This window comes from Eretmochelys imbricata, chromosome 7 (genome assembly GCF_965152235.1).
Source record: "Eretmochelys imbricata isolate rEreImb1 chromosome 7, rEreImb1.hap1, whole genome shotgun sequence".
NCBI classification, from domain to species: Eukaryota; Metazoa; Chordata; order Testudines; family Cheloniidae; genus Eretmochelys; species Eretmochelys imbricata.
This window is the reverse complement of record NC_135578.1, coordinates 1,800,755-1,821,974: the sequence shown is the minus strand read 5'-3', so window position 1 is coordinate 1,821,974 and position 21,220 is coordinate 1,800,755. Positions and strand designations below refer to the sequence as shown.

Here is a 21,220-nt window from a genome sequence, read left to right as displayed (position 1 = left end):
GAACTAAAATAAAGACTATGAAGCATGCAAAGATTTGCATTCCACTGAGGAACTGGAGAACGAAGTAGGTAACTGAAAACCCACAGAAAGTTACTCAAGCAGCAACTTGCTGCTCACAGAACATTGCACATCGTGAATGAAAAATGGAAAATGTGATTACATTTATACTGGAATATGGAAATCAATGGATGGCAAGCAGAGCAAGAGCCATCAGGGACAAGATGAAAATATTAAGTAGGAGCCTTCACAGACAATTTATGATGGCGTGTTGTGGCACAAAGGCTCTGTGAGTAGTTTAGGATGGTTACATGACTTCAGAGTAATAAACTCACCAGTTACATGAAATACCCAAAGTGAGTACCTATGAAATTTTCATGTATGCTGTATGGCAACAGTTTACAGAGAAACTATTTTAGCAAGTGGACATAAAAGGGAGATACATTTAAACTACAATTTTAGAAGACTATAAATTACCTAAAATAGCTTTTTTGTACATAATGTTGTCACAATGTTAAGGTATATGTGAATCTAAGGTACCCGTCAATGCCAGCTGACAAAGGGTTTACCATTCTGTTACAGTAACTCCCTGACAAGCCTGGCAAACTCACAACACCCAGCACTTTGCTTTCATGGTATTTATCCAAAGTGGGTCAAGTGTGATATCTACTAAAAGCTTAGGTCACACTCATCCTTAAACACTGCAAGATGTATGTACAAGATGATATTTAAGGAGTTGTGTATATCTATCTATATCTACTGGGAAATGTTTTAAAGTCTGAATCAAAGTGGCGTTCACAAGCAGGTTTTGACAACGGCTGTATATTCACCTGTCTGCCTTTGTTCACATGTAAAAGAAGCATCCAAAACACTGAAAGTTCATTTCCATACAATGTCAACACAGAATCATAGAATATCAGGGTTTTTGTTGCCCTTCGCTGGACTCTCTCCAATTTATCCACATCCTTCTTGTAGTGTGGGGCCCAAAACTGGACACAGTACTCCAGATGAGGCCTTACCAATGTCGAATAGAGGGGAACGATCACGTCCCTCGATCTGCTCGCTATGCCCCTACTTATACATCCCAAAATGCCATTGGCCTTCTTGGCAACAAGGGCACACTGCTGACTCATATCCAGCTTCTCGTCCACTGTCACCCCTAGGTCCTTTTCCGCAGAACTGCTGCCTAGCCATTCAGTCCCTAGTCTGTAGCGGTGCATTGGATTCTTCCATCCTAAGTGCAGGACCCTGGTCTGATCTCTTTATCTTGATGGTGGATGGATGCATTTGATGTCTCCAGACAATATTGCTGTGACAGAGTGGCTACTTCTCTTATCCAACACATAATTCATTGTTTGTGCCTTCAAAGACTAAGGCAGATTTTCTAATCTTTTAATCATCCTTGCGGCTCTTCTCTGAACCCTCTCCAATTTTTCAACTTCTTTCTTGAATTATGGACACCAGAACTGGACATAGGATCTCAGCAAAGATCACACCAGTATCAAATACTGAAGTAAAATAACCTCTCTACTCCTACTCATGATTCCTGTGTCCGCATCCCAGGATCGTATTAGCTCTTTTGGCCACAGCATCACACTGGGAGCTCATGTTCTGCTGATTAGACACCCCCACACCAAATCTTTTTCAGAGTCACTGCTTCCCCAAATACAGTCCCCCATCCTGGAAGTATGGCTGACTTTCTTTGTTCCTAGATGTATACATTTACATTTAGCTGTATTAAAATGTACATTGTTTGCTTCTGCCCAGTTTACCAAGTGATCCAGATTGCTCTGTATTATGGACCTGTCCTCATCATTATTTACCACTCCCTCAATTTGTGTCTTCTGCAAACTTTATCAATGATGATTTTGTTTTCTATCCTCACAACTATCAGCTCTACAATTACCACAGAAAGGAAGAAGCCTCATGTAATGATTCAATATGAATATGAAAAATTAACACTATCAGATTTAAGCAACAATAGACAACCACAGTTACAATAAGTAAGCTATTTCATTAAAGTTGGTTTCTTTAATAACTGGCAGTCATAAGTACTGGCTTTAGGATGGAAGCCCAGTGAATGGAAACCAAGAGTTGTTTGTGAGAGAGAAGTATCTGATTTACAAAATCAAATGCTGACGTCTCCATTCCATTAACATTTCAAAATATCAGCAGAAAAATTTCATGAGCTACTTTGTTTTCTGAAGATCAAAATGATACCATTCTATACTATGCAAGACATCTTAACACTCAATAAAATTCTATTTATTGCGTACAATTATTTACAGGAAAAGTTATTTTTGCCTACTCTGCTAACAGACCTACCGGTAGTTTGATTAATTTTTCAGAACATACCAAGGCAAAAGATAAAAGTTGTACTTCGGTTACCTTGACATTTAAAAACACTGATGAATACAGTGTTTGTTTTGGGGGGTTTTTATTTTTTTGTTTTGTTTTTTTTTTTGCAAGAGTTCCATAGTTTCTTGCTGCTAACTCTTTGTAGTATGTACTGATGAAGCATAAACTATGATTACCAGTCAAACAATAAACTTGTGTGGGTCTAAGTCTTACAAACTGAAAGTTAAATGATTCATCAGATGTCTTGTTGGAATGGAAGGTCATCATCTTATCATGGCTATAGTACTCTAAAGCAATGCAAATGCATCCAGATTTATATATTTTACCTTGGCCTTAACAATACAAAGATTTTCTCTTTTCACCTAGATCAAACTGGAGGAGTTTTAGTTTAAGTATCAAACAAAATTGTGGTAAGTTAAAATGAATCCAAGAACAGTTTTTCAGCTAGTTTTTCAATTTGACCAGAGGTAATTAGTTCATATAATCAAGACCACCAATATGCTCAGCAACAAGCTGGGCCTAAATTCTGCATTAAGGCCCTTATTACATTTCTGCAGCCCTCCATTCAAACTAGAATTTCTGCAGCAGATTCAAGTATATTCCAAAATGGAAATTTTTGCTTGATTAAATACGAAAATGAATTAAGTAGGAACAGACATTCAGTGAGTACAGCTTTGCTTGTGTATACTGATATTAAATTCAGTTTACTTCACACTGCTGCCAAGTTTTCAATATGCCAGATTTGTGTATTAACATGACCATATTGTAGAAGTTGTTTGGGGAAGGGGGAAACCGAAGTGTTGGCATCCAGGACACAGCTGAGACTTTCAGCAATAGAATGAAGACAACTCTTTTAGCTTTCCTTGTGATATGGTCGGAAGTGGCTGTTCTTGGATGGGGGAGGGGATGGGGAAGATGGGCAAGCTAAGTTTCCCACCACAGAAACCTTTGACATTAATGGATCCAATGACAATGGATAACCAAATTCTCTGGATATTACTGCTAAAGGGGATCAGCTATGAACATAGTGAACTTTGTTTATTATTTTATTTGGTTTGGTTTATAGCAGCAGTACTCAAACAGGGGCCTGGGGCCCCCTGGGGGGCTGCGAGCAGCTTTCAGGGGGTCCACCAAGCAGGGCCAGTGTTAGACTCACTGGAGCCCAGGGCAGAAAGCAAAAGCCCTGCTGTGCAGAACTGAAGCCCAGGGCCCTGAGCTCTGCCACCTGGAGCTGAAGTTGAAGCTTGAGCAACTTAAGCTTAGCGGGACCTGCTGTGGCGTGGGTCCCCAGGCACTTGCCCTGCTTTCTACCCGTTAACGCCAGCCCTGGCGGCACGGATGGGCCATGGAGTTTTTAAAACATCATATTGTGGGGGGGCCTCAGAAAGAAAAAGGTTGAGAACCCCTGGTTTATAGTAAATATTTTAACGTTATCTTAAATGTTTTTTGCCTAAGTCACGGATATTTGCAATCTTAATTAAAGTTTATAAAAGGGTGCTGTATTTGGTTTGTTTTAATTGCCTGGGGATTGCCTCAGGTTTAAAAAATATTTAAGAATTTCTCAGTGACAGACATTCCTGTGTAACTTGCAAACTGCACAGGGACAGATCCCACTTCTCCCATATTACCTGCCTCCCAAATGTGCTTACTTCCTCCCAGTGCCCAAAAGACCCTTCCCATTCCACCCATCTTCCCATGTAGTTGCCTGCTTTCTCCATAGAGTAGGGAAGGAAAACCGACATGGAGACGGGGAAAGAGGCATAAGAATTGGAGATAGCGTATATATTTGCAAAGCAGATAGGCTCTCTTTCCTCTCTATACATCTCTTCAAGACTCTCCCCAGACTAAACCCAGGGGTGGTGGGCGTTAAGATAGGGTGTGAGGAGGGCAGCTGCTCCCTTCCCCATGCTTCATAACACATGCTTGGACTGGCAGGTCTGGGTGTCAAAGCAAAACAGGAAGTGGCCCACTCTCCCCATCCATCACCAGCAGTAACTGGAACCTTAAGGGGGCACTACTCCATGAGGGCAGGCGGCAGCTCCAGTGAGTGGAGAAAGTCAGAGAGGGGCAGAAAGATGCGGGGGGGCAAAGAGCAGGAAGTGACACTGCAATAAAGAAGGTGCAGTCTCTGCTCTCCACTTCCTTGGTGCAAAACTGGACTGGCTCTGCAATGCTCTGGCCACGACCACTTGAAAGTTGATCAGCACTTTTCCCCTCCCATCTCCTGCTCCTATCACAGGTAGATGGAGGCAGTGGCTTAGCTCATGCTAGCTTCTCTCAGAGGACCAGAGTTGGACATGCCCAGTCCTCTGGCTCCCATAGTGTCACAGGGGAAAAGTGGGGACACGGAGGGGTTCAGAGATGGCAGGGATTGCAGAAGTTAGGGTTTAGGATTTTGGGCGGGGAGAGGGGTGGAAGACGGGGGGAGAGAAGGAGACTCGGACCATCTTTATAAATATCCACAAAAGTCCATCTCCATAGAAAGCTTTGGAACACTATCGATAAAGCCTTCCTGAATTGTTACAAATATGGTCATAAACAACCTTTACAAAACCTTAAGTTAAAACAGTTTGCTAACTTAGACCCTGATCCTTCAAGCACAAAGCATGGCTGGATCTATACCAGCACCTGCAGCTTGTGCTTCATCCTGGAGAAGGGGATAAAGAATGGATCAGCAGGGCTTAGCACCTTTGGGAGGGGCAGGCAGGGTAGAGGGGAATGGGTTATATCTGCACCTTCCTCCTTAGCATCTCAGAGAGGTAGTCAGTGGGCCCCTGTGATACACTTGGCCTCCAACTGCCAGGGCCAATGAGTTATTGCTAAAATGAGGCATGTGACAGATATGACTGTATAATGCAATATCCTGGGCAAACCTTATGAAATTAAGTTAAACTTTATTGAATTACATTTAATACCTTTGGAGTCGATTGTATTGCTTGTGCACTATTGTGGGATTGTATAGAACTTGTTTAGGAGGAGGAAGGATTAATGCAATCTCAGAGAGAGAATATAAATTTCAAAAAACCATGTTGAACAATATAGAAGAGACAATTGACGTTTTGAAACACTATGCATGAAATGGAATTCCTAGAAAGTACTGGAGAGGAGGGGATAGCAAACCCACACCTACGGACGCAGCCTTTGAAGCTTTGCCATGGGTGGAGGGGTACCGTTTGTCTGCTGGGGAGGAGGAGGACAGTTCAAAGACCCATTCTGTATTTTCCAGTGACCAACACACATATCAAAGATTTTTGGATAAATAGCATGGTTTTAAACAGGCCCGGGACTTTTTGTTCTGATCCAGCAAACGGGCAGAACCTCCGATCCACAGAGGGGTGTGTAGTAATTGATAACTGCAGCAATAACACTGTGTACCATCTCTGAAGAGAAAAGTGAAGCAGGTGTGCTTAGGCAGACTGTCTTTTGCTAGGATTAACCCAGTGAAGGCAGGCAACTGTTCAGTCTGGAAATGTCCCAGTCAGGCAGGAGAGAGATACAGCTCTCCACCCAAGAAAAGCAAGAGCCAAAGAGCCAGAAGCCTGAGAGTGGGTGCCCTTGCTGAATCATTAAGGGGGTAAACAGATGCAGTTGTTTTGAACTGCAACATTTCTCCACCTGCTAACATGCAAAAAATGTTTACTCCCCTTCTCCTAACTGTTGTTCTTCGAGATGTGTTGCTCATATCCATTCCAAACCCGCCCACCTTCCCCCTCTGTTGGATTAACCGGCAAGAAGGAACTGAGGCAGCGCCAGGTCGGCAGGGTCATATATTAAGCACCATTAAGGCGCCACTCCAGGGCACTCCACAGCCAACCCAACGGGTTCTGCTAGGGGACAAACTTTCCAACGACTGTGCACGTGGCAAACGCACACTTAACTGGAATCGATATGAGCAATCACTCGAAGAAGAACCTCGTCCTCCGGGTGTCCTAAGCTTCTAATTGCCAGAAACTGGGAGTGGATGACACACGATGGATCAATCTGTAGTTGCCTTGTTCTGTTCATTGGCCACTGTTAGAAGATAGGCTACATAGACCATTGCTCTGACCCAATACAGCCATTCTTAAGTTCTTAGCTATCACACACCTAGCACAGTCTCTATCATGCAGTCTCTCTCATTGGATCTCTGTCCCCGCTAGTGGCTGCTCCACATAAAATAAGAACCTACTAAAGGTACTAGCTGGAGGAGTCACTCAATTCAAGTTGTAGAGGCTTGTGTTTTTAGCTTTGACAGACCCAAGTTTGAATCCTGCTGTCAACCCAAGTGAAAGGGGTCAGTGTTGGTAATTTTGTTGTAGTAAACCTATATGAATTTTTATTAAAATATTGACAGGTTTCAGAGTAGCAGCCGTGTTAGTCTGTATTTCCAAAAAGAAAAAGGAGTACTTGTGGCACCTTAGAGACTACAAATTTATTTGAGCATGAGCTTTCGTGAGCTAGAGCTACAGCTCTCCACCCAAGAAAGGCAAGAACCAAAGAGCCAGAAGCCTGAGAGTGGGTGCCCTTGCTGAATCACTAAGGGGGTAAAAAGATGCAGTTGTTTTGAACTGCAACATTTCTCCACCTGATAACATGCAAAAAATGTTTACTCCCCTTCTCCTAACTGTTGTTCTTTGAGATGTGTTGCTCATATCCATTCCAAACCCGCCCGCCTTCCCCCTCACGAAAGCTTATGCTCAAATAAATTTGTTAGTCTCTAAGGTGCCACAAGTACTCCTTTTTCTTTTTATTAAAATATTGGAAATAATCACAACAAAAGGTCCCCAAATACACCGATTTTTAATGTTTTATCCTTCAAAAAAATCCAAGAGCTTCCAACGGCCGAAGCGGCCTCTGGCCTCTCAATGAAATCTGAAATGGACCCCCTGATAATCACCCCTTTATTTCCATGATTGCTGCTTCCACCCATTGCGGCCAGGTGGCATTTATACTGTTATGGTAATAATGCAGATGGCACAGTTACAGTATTATAAGTTCTTCTTCTTACCACGTGAACACCATTTGAAAAAAATGTTGCAGTGTTTTTAGTTTTATGATGCAACTTCTTTCGGGGGGGGGGGGGGGGGGGGGACGGACACAGGACTTTCCAGACAGCAAGAGAGTTGGCTCTCTGCCTTACTCTAACTGGAGCGGATTCCTGGGGCAGAGTTGACCCCTTCACAGAATCATAGAATAAATCATAGAATATCAGGGTTGGAAGGGACCTCAGGAGGTCATCTAATCCAACCCCCTGCTCAAAAGCAGGACCAATCCCCAATTAAAACATCCCAGCCAGGGCTTTGTCAAGCCTGACCTTAAAAACTTCTAAGGAAGGAGACTCTACCACCTCCCTAGGTAATGCATTCCAGTGTTTCACCACCCTCCTAGTGAAAAAGTTTTTCCTAATATCCAACCTAAACCTCCCCCACTGCAACTTGAGACCATTACTCCTTGTCCTGTCCTCTTCTACCACTGAGAATAGTCTAGAACCATCCTTTCTGGAACCACCTCTCAGGTAGTTGAAAGCAGCTATCAAATCCCCTCTCATTCTTCTCTTCTGCAGACTAAACAATCCCAGTTCCCTCAGCCTCTCCTCATAACTCATGTGTTCCAGACCCCTAATAATTTTTGTTGCCCTTCGCTGGACTCTCTCCAATTTATCCACATCCTTCTTGTAGTGTGGGGCCCAAAACTGCACACAGTACTCCAGATGAGGCCTCACCAATGTCGAATAGAGAGGAACGATCACGTCCCTCGATCTGCTCGCTATGCCCCTACTTATACAGCCCAAAATGTCATTGGCCTTCTTGGCAACAAGGGCACACTGCTGACTCATATCCAGCTTCTCGTTCACTGTCACCCCTAGGTCCTTTTCCGCAGAACTGCTGCCTAGCCATTCGGTCCCTAGTCTGTAGCTGTGCATTGGGTTCTTCCGTCCTAAGTGCAGGACCCTGCACTTATCCTTATTGAACCTCATCAGATTTCTTTTGGCCCAATCCTCCAATTTGTCTAGGTCCCTCTGTATCCTATCCCTCCCCTCCAGCGTATCTACCACTCCTCCCAGTTTAGTATCATCCGCAAATTTGCTGAGAGTGCAATCCACACCATCCTCCAGATCATTTATGAAGATATTGAACAAAACTGGCCCCAGGAGCGACCCTTGGGGCACTCCACTTGACACCGGCTGCCAACTAGACATGGAGCCATTGATCACTACCCATTGAGCCCGACAATCTAGCCAACTTTCTACCCACCTTATAGTGCATTCATCCAGCCCGTACTTTAACTTGCTGACAAGAATACTGTGGGAGACCGTGTCAAAAGCTTTGCTAAAGTCAAGATACAATACATCCACTGCTTTCCCTTCATCCACAGAACCAGTAATCTCATCATAGAAGGCAATTAGATTAGTCAGGTATGACCTTCCCTTGGTGAATCCATGCTGACTGTTCCTGATCACTTTCCTCTCATGTAAGTGCTTCAGGATTGATTCCTTGAGGACCTGCTCCATGATTTTTCCGGGGACTGAAGTGAGGCTGACTGGCCTGTAGTTCCCAGGATCCTCCTTCTTCCCTTTTTTAAAGATTGGCACTACATTAGCCTTTTTCCAGTCATCTGGGACCTCCCCCGTTCGCCACGAGTTTTCAAAGATAATGGCTAATGGCTCTGCAATCACAGCCGCCAATTCCTTTAGCACTCTCGGATGCAACTCGTCCGGCCCCATGGATTTGTGCACGTCCAGCTTTTCTACATAGTCCCTAACCACCTCTTTCTCCACAGAGGGCTGGCCATCTACTCCCCATGTTGTGATGCCCAGCGCAGCAGTCTGGGAGCTGTCCTTGTTAGAAGACAGAGGCAAAAAAAGCATTGAGTACATTAGCTTTTTCCACATCCTCTGTCACTAGGTTGCCTCCCTCATTCAGTAAGGGGCCCACACTTTCCTTGACTTTCTTCTTGTTGCTAACATACCTGAAGAAACCCTTCTTGTTACTCTTGACATCTCTTGCTAACTGCAGCTCCAGGTGCGATTTGGCCCTCCTGATTTCATTCCTACATGCTCGAGCAATATTTTTATACTCTTCCCTGGTCATATGTCCAACCTTCCACTTCTTGTGAGCTTCTTTTTTATGTTTAAGATCCACTAGGATTTCACAGTTAAGCCAAGCTGGTCGCCTGCCATATTTTACTATTCTTTCGACTCATCGGGATGGTTTGTCCCTGTAACCTCAACACGGATTCCTTGAAATACAGCCAGCTCTCCTGGACTCCTTTCCCCTTCATGTTAGTCCCCCACAGGATCCTACCCATCTGTTCCCTGAGGGAGTCGAAGTCTGCTTTCCTGAAGTCCAGGGTCCGTATCCTGCTGCTTACCTTGCAACAGAGCATTAGTGTTCTAGACAAGATTCCTGAGAGAGGACTGTCTGAGGGCTGTTTGACCACCTCTGTTCAAGTGTTTAATGCTATTAAAATAAGCCCTGCTCTACACTGGGGGGGGGGAGGGGTGTCGATCTAAGTTACGGCAACTTCAGCTACGTGAACAACATAGCTGAAGTCTTAGACATGGTGTCTTCACTGCGGTGAGTCGACTGCTCCGCTCCCTCGTCAACTCCACTTGCGCCTCTCGCGGCGGCGGAGTACAGGAGTCAACGGGAGAGCACCCGGGGGTCGATTTATCGTATCTAGACTAGATGTGATAAATTGATCCCCGCTGGATCGATCACTACCCGCCAATCCGGCAGATAGTGAAGACATACCTTAAGTTATAGTAAAAATATATAGACTTTGTGTCACTGGTTTCTCCTTCAACAGAAAACAGACCAGCAAGGGCCTGAAATTTTGCTACCTTGCAGCAGCGGGGTGATAATATACAAGTCCATAATGTGCAAAAGCTACTTTTAATAAATAATTCCATCAAGTATATTCCAAAATTAGTCAATGACATTCATCTTTGCAAAGGTCAGTAGCTCCTCTGGTTGCAGGCAATAACGTAACAAACAAAAGTCATGTACCAGTGACAATGGTTGTATCTGTCCTAGGATTCTGTACTAGTATCCAGCACGGCAGCATTTAAGTGCTTATTGAAAATATTAACAAAAATTCAACAGATTTTAAAGAGACTTTTCTTAGCTGAAAATATTACCCCTGTGACCTACAAAAGAACGATATTCTGATAAGAGAGCATACAGGGACAAGAATATATTTCTAGCAAATTGATATACTCAATTATCATCAATTCAGAAACAAGCAACCACTAACCAACCCACTTTACCTTCCACCCAAAGCACAAGGCTATGAGAGAACAAATCTATTACCTAGTTAAACTTTCCTGGGAGATTAAATTTCCTGGTAATGCTGAATTTAAAGGACAGAGAAAAAAATATTTTTGTGCCTCTCTAGCACCTTACATCCATGGACCTCAAAGAACTTCATAACAAGTTCTCTGCATCCCCGGCATTTAAAGTTTTATTATAGGTATGAAGCCAACAGTAGACCAATTACAATAATCATTTGCAATCTTATTATTTAACTGACACCAGAAACTACAAAAGGCTGCAAATAATCAGCAGAAGTGCACATAACGAGTGGGGGAAGTAGAATGTATTTAGAAAATTGGATTAAGGTCCTTCTAGCAATATTCAAGTAGGATCATGATCTTTCAAGTGATTAAATTTATTGAAGTAGGCTCCCATGTAAAATAAATATGTACTCAAATCAAAACTTGTAATTACATCTTTGAGTTCTGATAAGTAAGTCCTTATCAAAAACAAATATAAACTCCCCAAAATCAATCACTACACAAGTCTCCCCCAGTTCCACCACCTCCTCCAGCTAGTCTAACTTCCTAAGGGCAATGTTTCTGCCTGGTTTTGAAACCAGAACCTCATGCAAGGCAAATGTAATATCCACTACACTGCAGAAATGCAGTTCAGACTCAGATTAAGTCAGTCAGATGGCTGGGACAGGATGCTCTCAGTAAAGGGTCACAGATTCCACAACTAACTTCCCATCTTAGTCTGAGAACCCAAAGTTAGCTGACCTTCAAATCACACTGCAAAGCTTCTCTTTTTACCTGGGACCTTTTATATATAGTATTATTATTGTTAATGACACTGTTAAGATCCTGGATTTTTTTTCATATATAAATAAACCAAAAGAATTAGAGAACCTCTTGATGGAACTGCAACTTTATTTACAACTGAAGATGCACTCTGTTTATATTATGCTAAAAACCTAGTGATTTGCAATAAAAAGCAGTATTCGGAATCTTGCCTTCTAACTGGTCAGGAATCAGAAACAGCTTTTCAAAGCACCATCAGTTAAGACTATTTTGTGTACTGAACAATATCACAAAATATTACACCAAAATGCTGAGAACATTAAGGTTTCAGTGTTGTTGTTAACCCAATTTCTTCAGTTCCCAAAAGTGTGGTAGGCTCTTCAGTGCAGGGTTTCTGTTTTATTTGTACTTTGAAGAGCTTTACAATCTAATTTCAGACATGATACAATATGAGGAGGCATAAAGAGGCAATGAAAAATTGGGGGATGGGGGAAGACTAACAGAGTGACAACTATGTGGTAACTCAGCAATGATTCAGTACACAACAGCGTGAGCAAATAACTAGATAATTGTATTTACAAATCACATTGTAGGTAATACTTTTGTTGGCATCACAGCAAAAGATAATCAGAGACATTAGCTAAGAAAGAGTGTTCAGCGTATAAGCATTGCATGGAATAAAGCAGAAATGGCTGAAGGAGACTACGGCCATGTCTACGCTACCTGCTGGATCAGTGCGTAGTGATCCATCTATCAGGGATCGATTTATCGTGTCTAGTGTAGACGCGATAAATTGATCCCCGATCGCTCTGCCATCAACTCTGGAACTCCACCACGGCGAGAGGCGGAAGTGGAGTTGATGGGGGAGCGGCAGCCGTCGATCCTGCACCACGAGGACACAAAGTAAGTGATTCTAAGTCAATCTAAGATACGTCGATTTCAGCTATGCTATTCTCCTAGCTGAAGTTGCGCATCTTAGATGGATCACGCCCCCAGTGTAGACCAGGCCTAGGACACAGGAATTGATTCTGTAGATATCGATCCAGATTCACATACTGTGTCCATCACCAGGATATCCAAGAACCCAATGGAATCAATTGGTTAAACGGAGCACTCAAGTCAAAAAGTGACAAACTGCACATGCTACTGTAACTCTTGCCCCTCTTGTGTATAAGAATTACAATACAGCCATTATTTACAAGATTATATACTATTTCACAAAGAATACCGAGTCTAAACATTTTCTGCAACCTTAGATCAGCAGTTTTCAAACCGTGGCCTGATTAGCACACAACTGCGGCCCAGCTCAGCTGTGTGCTAAAGAGCAGCCTGCAGGCCAGGGTCCCACCAGGTTCCTGGCTGCCCAGAGGGGCCGGGGCAGCCGGCCCGGCCCATGGGGTCGGGGGCCCGGGGCAGCCAGCCCAGCCCCACCCCGTGGGGTCCAGGGCAGTTGCATGGCAGGCATCCACGGTTGGGCTGCCGCTGCCCTGCCACCCAGCCCCTGTAGCCCAGGTAACACATTGTGGGCTGCATGTGCGGCCAATAATGTGTAATAAATTGAGAACCACTGCCTTAGATTAATGTATTTAACACCTGGCAGTACAGAGGTACAGAGCAGTGCAGACTGCTTTGTTTACACCGAACAAAATCCACTGAAGGTGTTCATATGACAAGTACAAAATAAACCTCTCTTACATAATACACTACAGATTAAGCATAATCTATGACAGAAGCGAAAGTCGGGGATGGAGGGAGGGGGACATTATCTATATAGGCCACCTAAATTTTCAATAGAGAAATGTCACAGTGAATCTAACTTACCTTGTAAATTACACCTAAGAAGGAACTATATATAAATTAATTACATTCCCTGCACCTGCATAGAGCCCAAATTACATAAACGGGTTCAGCACAAAACAACTTGCAGGATCAAGGCTCTCTATTAAAAAGCAGACCTTACAGATGCAAATTTACATTGAATGATTGCAAATGCAGAAATATTGGATAACCTAAATATACAAGAATGAAAGTTTGCTACAGGATGATACAAATGTTAAATTGAGGCCTTAAGAAAAAGGCTGAATGATATATGATCCACTCTCACATAATACAATGTAAGTAACGACTATCAAAATGCATATGCACAGAGAGGTGATGCTACAGTTATGCATGGAACCTTGTTCTCATTTCTTGAATTTCTGAGCACTTAATCATGCAACTGTACCATTTGCTCAACATAGTTTTCAGGTTTAATGAAATTTCCTAGGGGTTGGTTTTTTTGTTGTTTTTTTTTGTTTGTTTTTTTAAACAAAAAAAAATATTGAAAAGGTTCCATAATCTAAAACTGTTCACATTGTTCTCTATCTCTAGATACAAAGAGAACATTTTTTCACCCCAACTCCTTTCCCAAAAATAGCTGAAGTGTTTGGGTTGAAACATTAAAAAAAAACACCCAAAAAGGCTGAGAAATCTGAGCCCCAAATAATAAGTTACTGTGGGAAAAGCCAGACTTTATCTTCAATTTAAATCATTTTAAACTACATTTTTAACAGGTCTTGAAACTCAGTATTCCCCTCAAGCAGTTCCTTTCTGCAGTCTATCTTTCATTTGTGATCTTTCCTCATACTCCAGCATTCCAACCTAAACAGTATCACCACAACACTGGTCTCAAATACACGGATATTCATTTTTATCTAAAATGAGCCTTCCACATCTTGTAGAGTTTTCCAAATGCAGTAGTGGCTAGACCAATTCATTTTATGTCATCTTCACAATTCCCATTCTTTGATACTAATCCTCCAAGGTACACAAATTTTTCCCACTTGTTCTAATTCTTTGTTTCTATCTTCAATCTTTACCTCTTCTTTTGTCTTCCAGTTGCCACAGTTTTTGTCTTCTCTATGCTGATCTTCAATCCAACTTTTCTGCTTTCCCAGTCTACCTCATTAATTATTCTCTGTAAATACTCCTCCTTTGTCAAAGCCATGACATCAATATATAATCTGTAACTTCAAGGTTATTCACTGTCTTCCCATGTAACATGACTTCTCATTCCATCTCTCAGTGCTATAGCCATTGCTACTTCCATTACAAAGCTGAGCATATCTGGCAACAGTATGCATCTTTATCCCACTCCTACATTGTCTTGAACCATGCAGTCTGCTTCCTGTCTACTCTCACTGCACTCCTCAACTTGCTGTAGATGTTTTCTATCAGATTGAGCAATTATTCAGGAATGACATGCATTCTCAAGACTTGCCATAACCCTTTCTGCAAAATGATATCAGAAGCCTGTTTGAAATTTATAAAGTTGTTGCAACAGATTTGGTTGTGTTCTAGGCGTCATGCTGTCTGGAGTGGCTCACAACTGTGAGTGCCAAACTTAGGTCAGAATGTAAGAAAACAGGGCAGACACCCCAAACTGGTGGTATATTCTATAATTATATTTCACCAAGCCAGTAACAAATTTGAACTCCTGGATCACTATACCAATCCTACTGCAGTGTCACAGGCAGCTGCCTTCAGCACTCCAGTCTTATCCTGCCACCCAGACAAACTGGACTTGGTGATAATGGTCACAAACAAACAAAAAATAATCACACCACATCTGGTTATTTGCAATCCCAAAGAATGAGTAACTTACCCTAGGTCAGCTGGTACTTTGGAGCTCACACCAAAGAAAATGCTGACAGCCAATTCTATAGTAAACTAACTACAGGTTTATTAGCTAAGAAAAAATGAGAGTTATTGAGAGTTAAAGCAGGTAAAATATAATAGGTGAATCAAAGTTTGCAAATCCAAAATGACAGCAGTTGATGTAATACACAGCTAGTTTCCCAAAAGTCTTTTCATGAAACCCTGATGTTTCTGGGGATCTCCACTTTGCACGTCATATCCTCTCTGTAAGAGTTCAAGTAGTCAGCGATAAGGATTATTCTTTTGAATCAGGTTTCAGAGTAACAGCCGTGTTAGTCTGCATTCGCAAAAAGAAAAGGAGTACTTGTGGCACCTTAAAGACTAATCAATTTATTTGAGCATAAGCTTTCGTGAGCTGCAGCTCACTTCATCGGATGCATAGCCGATGAAGTGAGCTGTAGCTCACGAAAGCTTATGCTGAAATTGGCTAGTCTCTAAGGTGCCACAAGTACTCCTTTTCTTTTGAATCAGGATTTATAGTGTCTGCTCAAAGATGACAATCTGAACAATGTCTTCACCTGTGTGGGGCAGTGAATTTCCATTGTCAAACATAATGACCCTTACTTTGAAGTTAGCACTCTTCTTCATTTACATATCCAAGGCTCCAATCGCATTTGATGGGTAATTTACCTTTTACATTGTGTATATCCCTGTAATTAATGTAACAGCAAACAACAATCCCTCATTAGTTTTCATGAAGTTTACACATCAAGTATATTCTCATCTTAACACTGACACATACTTTTGATCTAGGGTTAACTAGTTACAGGAATATACATAATGCAATGCAATAGCAATCAATGGGTTATAGACAAATGAAGACAGTATCTTTAACATTTCTTTTAACTAAACTAATACACAAATGAATTGGCCTGATTATACTACAATACCTTTTGTTGCTCCTTTAATTTCTATTAGCTTATGAGTGAACTAGCCTCCAGCCCAGTCCTGAGCTGGCACCAGGGTAGACAGCATCACACTAGGTATTTCTCCAATACCTGTCTTATCACAAATAGTTGATCTACTGTATTTCATCTCTGTCTAAATCCAAATCACTCTTCTGCAAGCACTGCTTTATTCAGATACCTCTTCATTCTCCTCTGCAACGTCCTGACGGATGCTTTTGCCAGCATGCTCAATACAATGATTCTTCTGTAGTTCTTTCACTTACTCTTAACTCCTTTTTTATAGATTGGTACTATTATCACTTTCTCACATACACGTAGCATTTGATCTTGCTTGCAAATTTTGTTAAATAACTTGTGCATCACCTTTATCACATGTTCCTTGCCTGCTTGCAACAGCTCTGCGATTATGTTGTCACTTCCTGGTGCTTTTTTCTTTTACGAACTTTCTACTGAGATCTTTACTGTGTCTTCTAAGAGTTCCACCATCTTGTCTCCCATATTTGTACTGGGAAGCTTCTCCGGGAGCTTTTCATCTGTGTTCACGACATTGTACAGGTCTTCAAAATACTCTTTCCATCGCTTATTCTTTATTTGTTCATCCTCAATTAATTTGCCCATGCTTATCTTACACCTCTGTTCATGGCCTGGTATGTAAGCCAAGAGTGGAGGAAGCTTACCTTATAGAATCATAGGACTGGAAGGGACCTCGAAAGGTATCTAGTCCAGCCCACTGCACTCATGGTAGGACTGAGTATTATCTAGACCATCCCTGACAGGTGTTTGTCTAATCAGCTCTTAAAAATCTCCAATGATGGAGATTCCACAACCTCCCTCGGTAACTATCACCCTAACAATTAGGAAGTTTTTCCTAACATCCAACCTAAACTTCCCTTGCTGCAATTTAAGCCCATTGCTTCTTGTCCTATCCTCAGCGGTTAACAACAATAATTTTTCCTCCCTCCTCCTTGTAACAACCTTTTACATACTTGAAAACTGTTATGACCCCTCTCAGTCTTCTCTTTCCAAGACAAAACAAATCCAGTTTTTTCACTCTTCTCTCATAAGTCATGTTTTCTAGACCTTTAATAATTTTTGTTACTCTTCTCTGGACTTTCTCCAATTTGTCCACCTTTCCTGAAATGTGGCACCCAGAACTGGACACAATACTCCAACTGAGGCCTAATCTTACGCGGAGCAGAGCGGAAGAATTATTTCTGGGGTCTTGCTTACAACACTCCTCCTCATACAGCCCAGAATGATGTTCGGTTTTTTTGCAACAATGTCATACTGTTGACTCATATTTAGCTTGTGGTCCACAAGGACCCCCAGATCCCTTTCCGGAGTACTCCTTCCTAGGCCATCATTTCCCATTTTGTATGTGTACAACTGATTGTTCCTTCCTAAGTGGAGTTCTTTGCATTTGTCCTTATTGAATTTCATCTTATTTACTTCAGACCATTTCTCTAGTTTGTCCAGATCATTTTGAATTTTAATCCTATCCTCCAAAGCACTTGCAACCCCTCCCAGTTTGGTATCGTCCGCAAACTTTATAAGTGTACTCTCTATCCCATTATCTAAATCACTGATGAAGATATTGAACAGAACCAGATCCAGAACTGATCCCTGCAGGATCCCACTCGTTATGCCCTTCCAGCATGACTGTGAACCACTGATAACTACTCTATGGAAACGGATTTCCAACCAGTTTTGCACCCACCTAATAGTAGCTCCATCTAGGTTGCATTTCCCTAGTTTGTTTTTGAGGTCATGCAAGACAGTATCGAAAGCTTTACTAAAGTCAAGATATACCATGTCTACTGCTTCCCCCCATCCACAAGGCTTGTTCCCCTGTCAAAGAAAGCATTCACTGTCACAGGAAAGGACCCACCCCAACTATCTAACCTCAGGCTGAATTTGCACAGATGATTTAGAAAAAATATCTTTTTATTTAAAAACTGAGAATATTTGAACTGGAAATAATTGACAGACAATAAACAGGGAACTCACAATGCCATTTTCACAAAAGTACTTTTAAAAGTAGAACTACATTAACTAATTTCCTGGACAACTATCCAAGTTTAGTTAAATGAAAATCAAAGAGAATTTAAGATGATTTGTGCTGTGCTCTGGCGGAACAACAGTGGAGTTCTGATGGTTCAATAGCACTCACTTTCAATGTCAACTTAAAAAAAAAAAGAACAAAACAGTTGGTAAAATCAAATGAGAAAGTTGCAAAATATTTAACCATGTGGAAGAACTATGCCTGGGAACAAATGCATCAATTATGCTTCCTGAACAAATGGACATTTGAAAATCTGACATTTTTAGCTATGGCAGTGTAGCTGTAGCCCTGTCGGTCCTAGAATATTAGGGACACAAGGCAGGTGAGATATCTTTTATTGAACCAATTTTTGTTGGTGAGAGAGAAAAGCTTTTGAGCTACACACAACTCTTCTTCAGGCTCCTCTCTGTGGCTCGAAAGCTTGTCTCTCTCACCAACAAAAGATGGCCCAATAAAAGACACTACCTTGCCCACCTGTCTGTCTAATTTTTAGCTATTATTTTCTGGAGGCATGGTGCAGGCATCTGCTGTTCTTAAGATAACTATCTCTTCAGGTTAGACACAATGACAAAAACTGACTATTGGAGAAGGCCTTATTTTGTGCATTGTGCTGAAGATAAAACTGACAGCAATCTGGAAGATTAGCAAGAAGAAATAGAAGCAGATTCAAATGAAAGAAGCTGAAACATTCCCAGAGTTATTTAGATGAGTCTTTTCTGTGGCCCCTGTGACATATGTCTTCAGAAATGTATCCTGACTGAATGGTTATTAGTGTTGCAGTTGCCTTAAAGCCTGAAATTGTCATTAATAGGAAAAAGGTTTTTCCACTAACCTATCATTTGCAATCTATTGATTTCTAAAATAAACAGAGAGAATTATAATTATTTAAATACAATAACTACTATGTAATGTGCTAAATACAACAGACAAGTGTTAATAGGCCACAAACTGGAAAGTCATTGCTTTCAATAAGCACACATTTAAAACCTTTTCAGAAGTGTATTAAAATAATAAGGGAAACTTTACCTGATACTCTTCTGTTAAATCTGTTAATTACTGGAGCTGCAAAACAAAGAAAAAAATCAGTTAAAGGTGAAATTACTGTTTACTAAAATAAGTCATTAAGAATCAAAATGATCACATTTGGTAATACCACTATATTTTTTCTATTTTATATCCCACCCTATTAAAATCTTACAGACACTTTTCATCCGCTTCCTTATGTACCAGGAAGAGTTTGGATATTTAAAGCTAAGCTAGATTTTCCAAGACTGTTATAGAATAAAAAAATAAAACAGCCCTTTAGTACGTGGTATTTTCTTCCCATTACATTAATCAGGTTACCACCTCAATCTTCTTTTCGATAAACAGATTGAGTTCCTTAAATCTCTCATTGTAAAGCATTTCTTCAGTCTCTCAAGTCATCTTTATGGCTCTTTCTGCACCATCTCCAAAATTTCAACATCCTTTTTAGAATGTAGACATCAGAACTGGATGCAATATTCCAGTATCAGTCTCACCAAGTCTGGATACAGAGGTAAAATCACTTCCCTACTCCTTGGTTCATCCATCCAAAGACTGAGTTAGCCTTTTTGCCACAGTGTCGCACTGGGGACTTATGGTATGTTCAGTTGTTTGAAAAAGATCTCTTGGTCAAAGTGGACAGTCTGCTCTGATCCGAGATTATGACCTTGCATTTGGCTATATTCAAACACATTCTGTTTGAATGGGCCCAGGTGAACTAGTGATCCAGATTGTTCTGTATAGCTGTCCTGCCATCATTTGCCACTATAGGTTCTCCACAATTTACCATCAATGGTGTTATATTTACTGTAGATCATTGATGAAATATTGAATAGCATCACATATGGAATCAATCCCTGCAGAGCCCCACTCACAATACCCCCATTTCATGATTCCCTATTGACAACGACTTTGAGAAGTAATAACTTTATAAGCAGGCCAGAGAGCTCCTCAGCCAACTTTTAGGAATCAGGTGCAAGTTTTCTTGGTCTGCTGTTTTTTCGTTTTTTGTTTTATCCCTAACAGATGCTGTTCAATACCCCCTTCATTACTAATGGACTGGAAAGTAGTTCCTCATCACATGATATGAAAATATCATCCTGCTTCTTTCCAAATACAAAGCAGAAATATTTATTGAAAACTTCTGTCTTTTCTGCATCTGTACAGATAACTTTCTTTAAATCAAGAGTGGAACAAGCAAAAGTAGAAAGATAAAGCTGAATGGTGCCGCTGAAGACAAATAATGGCACTAGGGCCACTCTTTCTGCCTATGTGGAAGAAAGAATGGCAGTACAAAAAGAATCAAACCAAAACCTCACAGTCTCCTTCCAAGGAGAGAAAAGTGAAACTATGCAATCAAAACTACAGACAAGCCCAACCAACAGCTAGAATGGCTATATTGGCAGACCACCATAAAGAACAATGTGCAGTGCTAGCTCAAGACACACCAGAGAATCACAGCCCCATATGGAAAAAATGTTTCAAATGGAAGAAAGAATGGACAACAACAACTAGGGATGAATGAAAAATATTAGAGACTGAGATGTTGGATGGACCAGGGAAGCGCAGGGGCCTGAGAATTATTATGTATTTTGCTGAAGGGAAAGAAGAAATAAAGCAAGAAGCCTGGGATTTGGATCAGATTTATCAACATTTCCGTATTTACATAAAAGTGCATCAAAATAGGGAGTTCTCTCCAAGAACACTCTACTACATCAAGCATACATGAATCATGCATAGGAGTGTTATAGTGGCCATGTCAAATAGAGTTTTCCACTTAAATTTTTATTAAAAACTTACTTTGTTTTTAATAAGAACATTGCCATGATAATTTGATCACAGAACTTTAGAGGGGTGTGTACCAACACACACAATTTGTATGCCATATATCAAGGTTGATAGAGCAAAGCATAAAAACACTTTTTGATACTTCCTTACAGAGATATCCACTATATAAGCTTAGGAGAACAATTTGTGCCCCACTCTTGTACAGTGCACTGGCTGTAAATACCAAGGCATCATCTAAGACCTGCATGATTACTTTGCCTCATATTTTGGAGCACAGTAGATCTGGGACTTTTAAATGCTACCAGTTGGAAATGCTGAATTGTACACACAAATGCAACACAGGTGTTTATG

The 21,220-nt window shown here is 41.2% G+C and overlaps 1 protein-coding gene across 1 annotated transcript in view; it reads right to left on the bottom strand.

Moving 5' to 3' along the window:
• The window catches only part of PRKAR2A (protein kinase cAMP-dependent type II regulatory subunit alpha), a 150,955-nt gene that overhangs the window by 69,935 nt on the left and 59,800 nt on the right, over positions 1 to 21,220 (bottom strand). Inside the window, exon 2 of the mRNA XM_077821266.1 lies at positions 19,085 to 19,120. Coding sequence (XP_077677392.1) covers positions 19,085 to 19,120 — 36 coding nt within the window. The remainder of the gene's footprint in view (positions 1 to 19,084; positions 19,121 to 21,220) is intronic.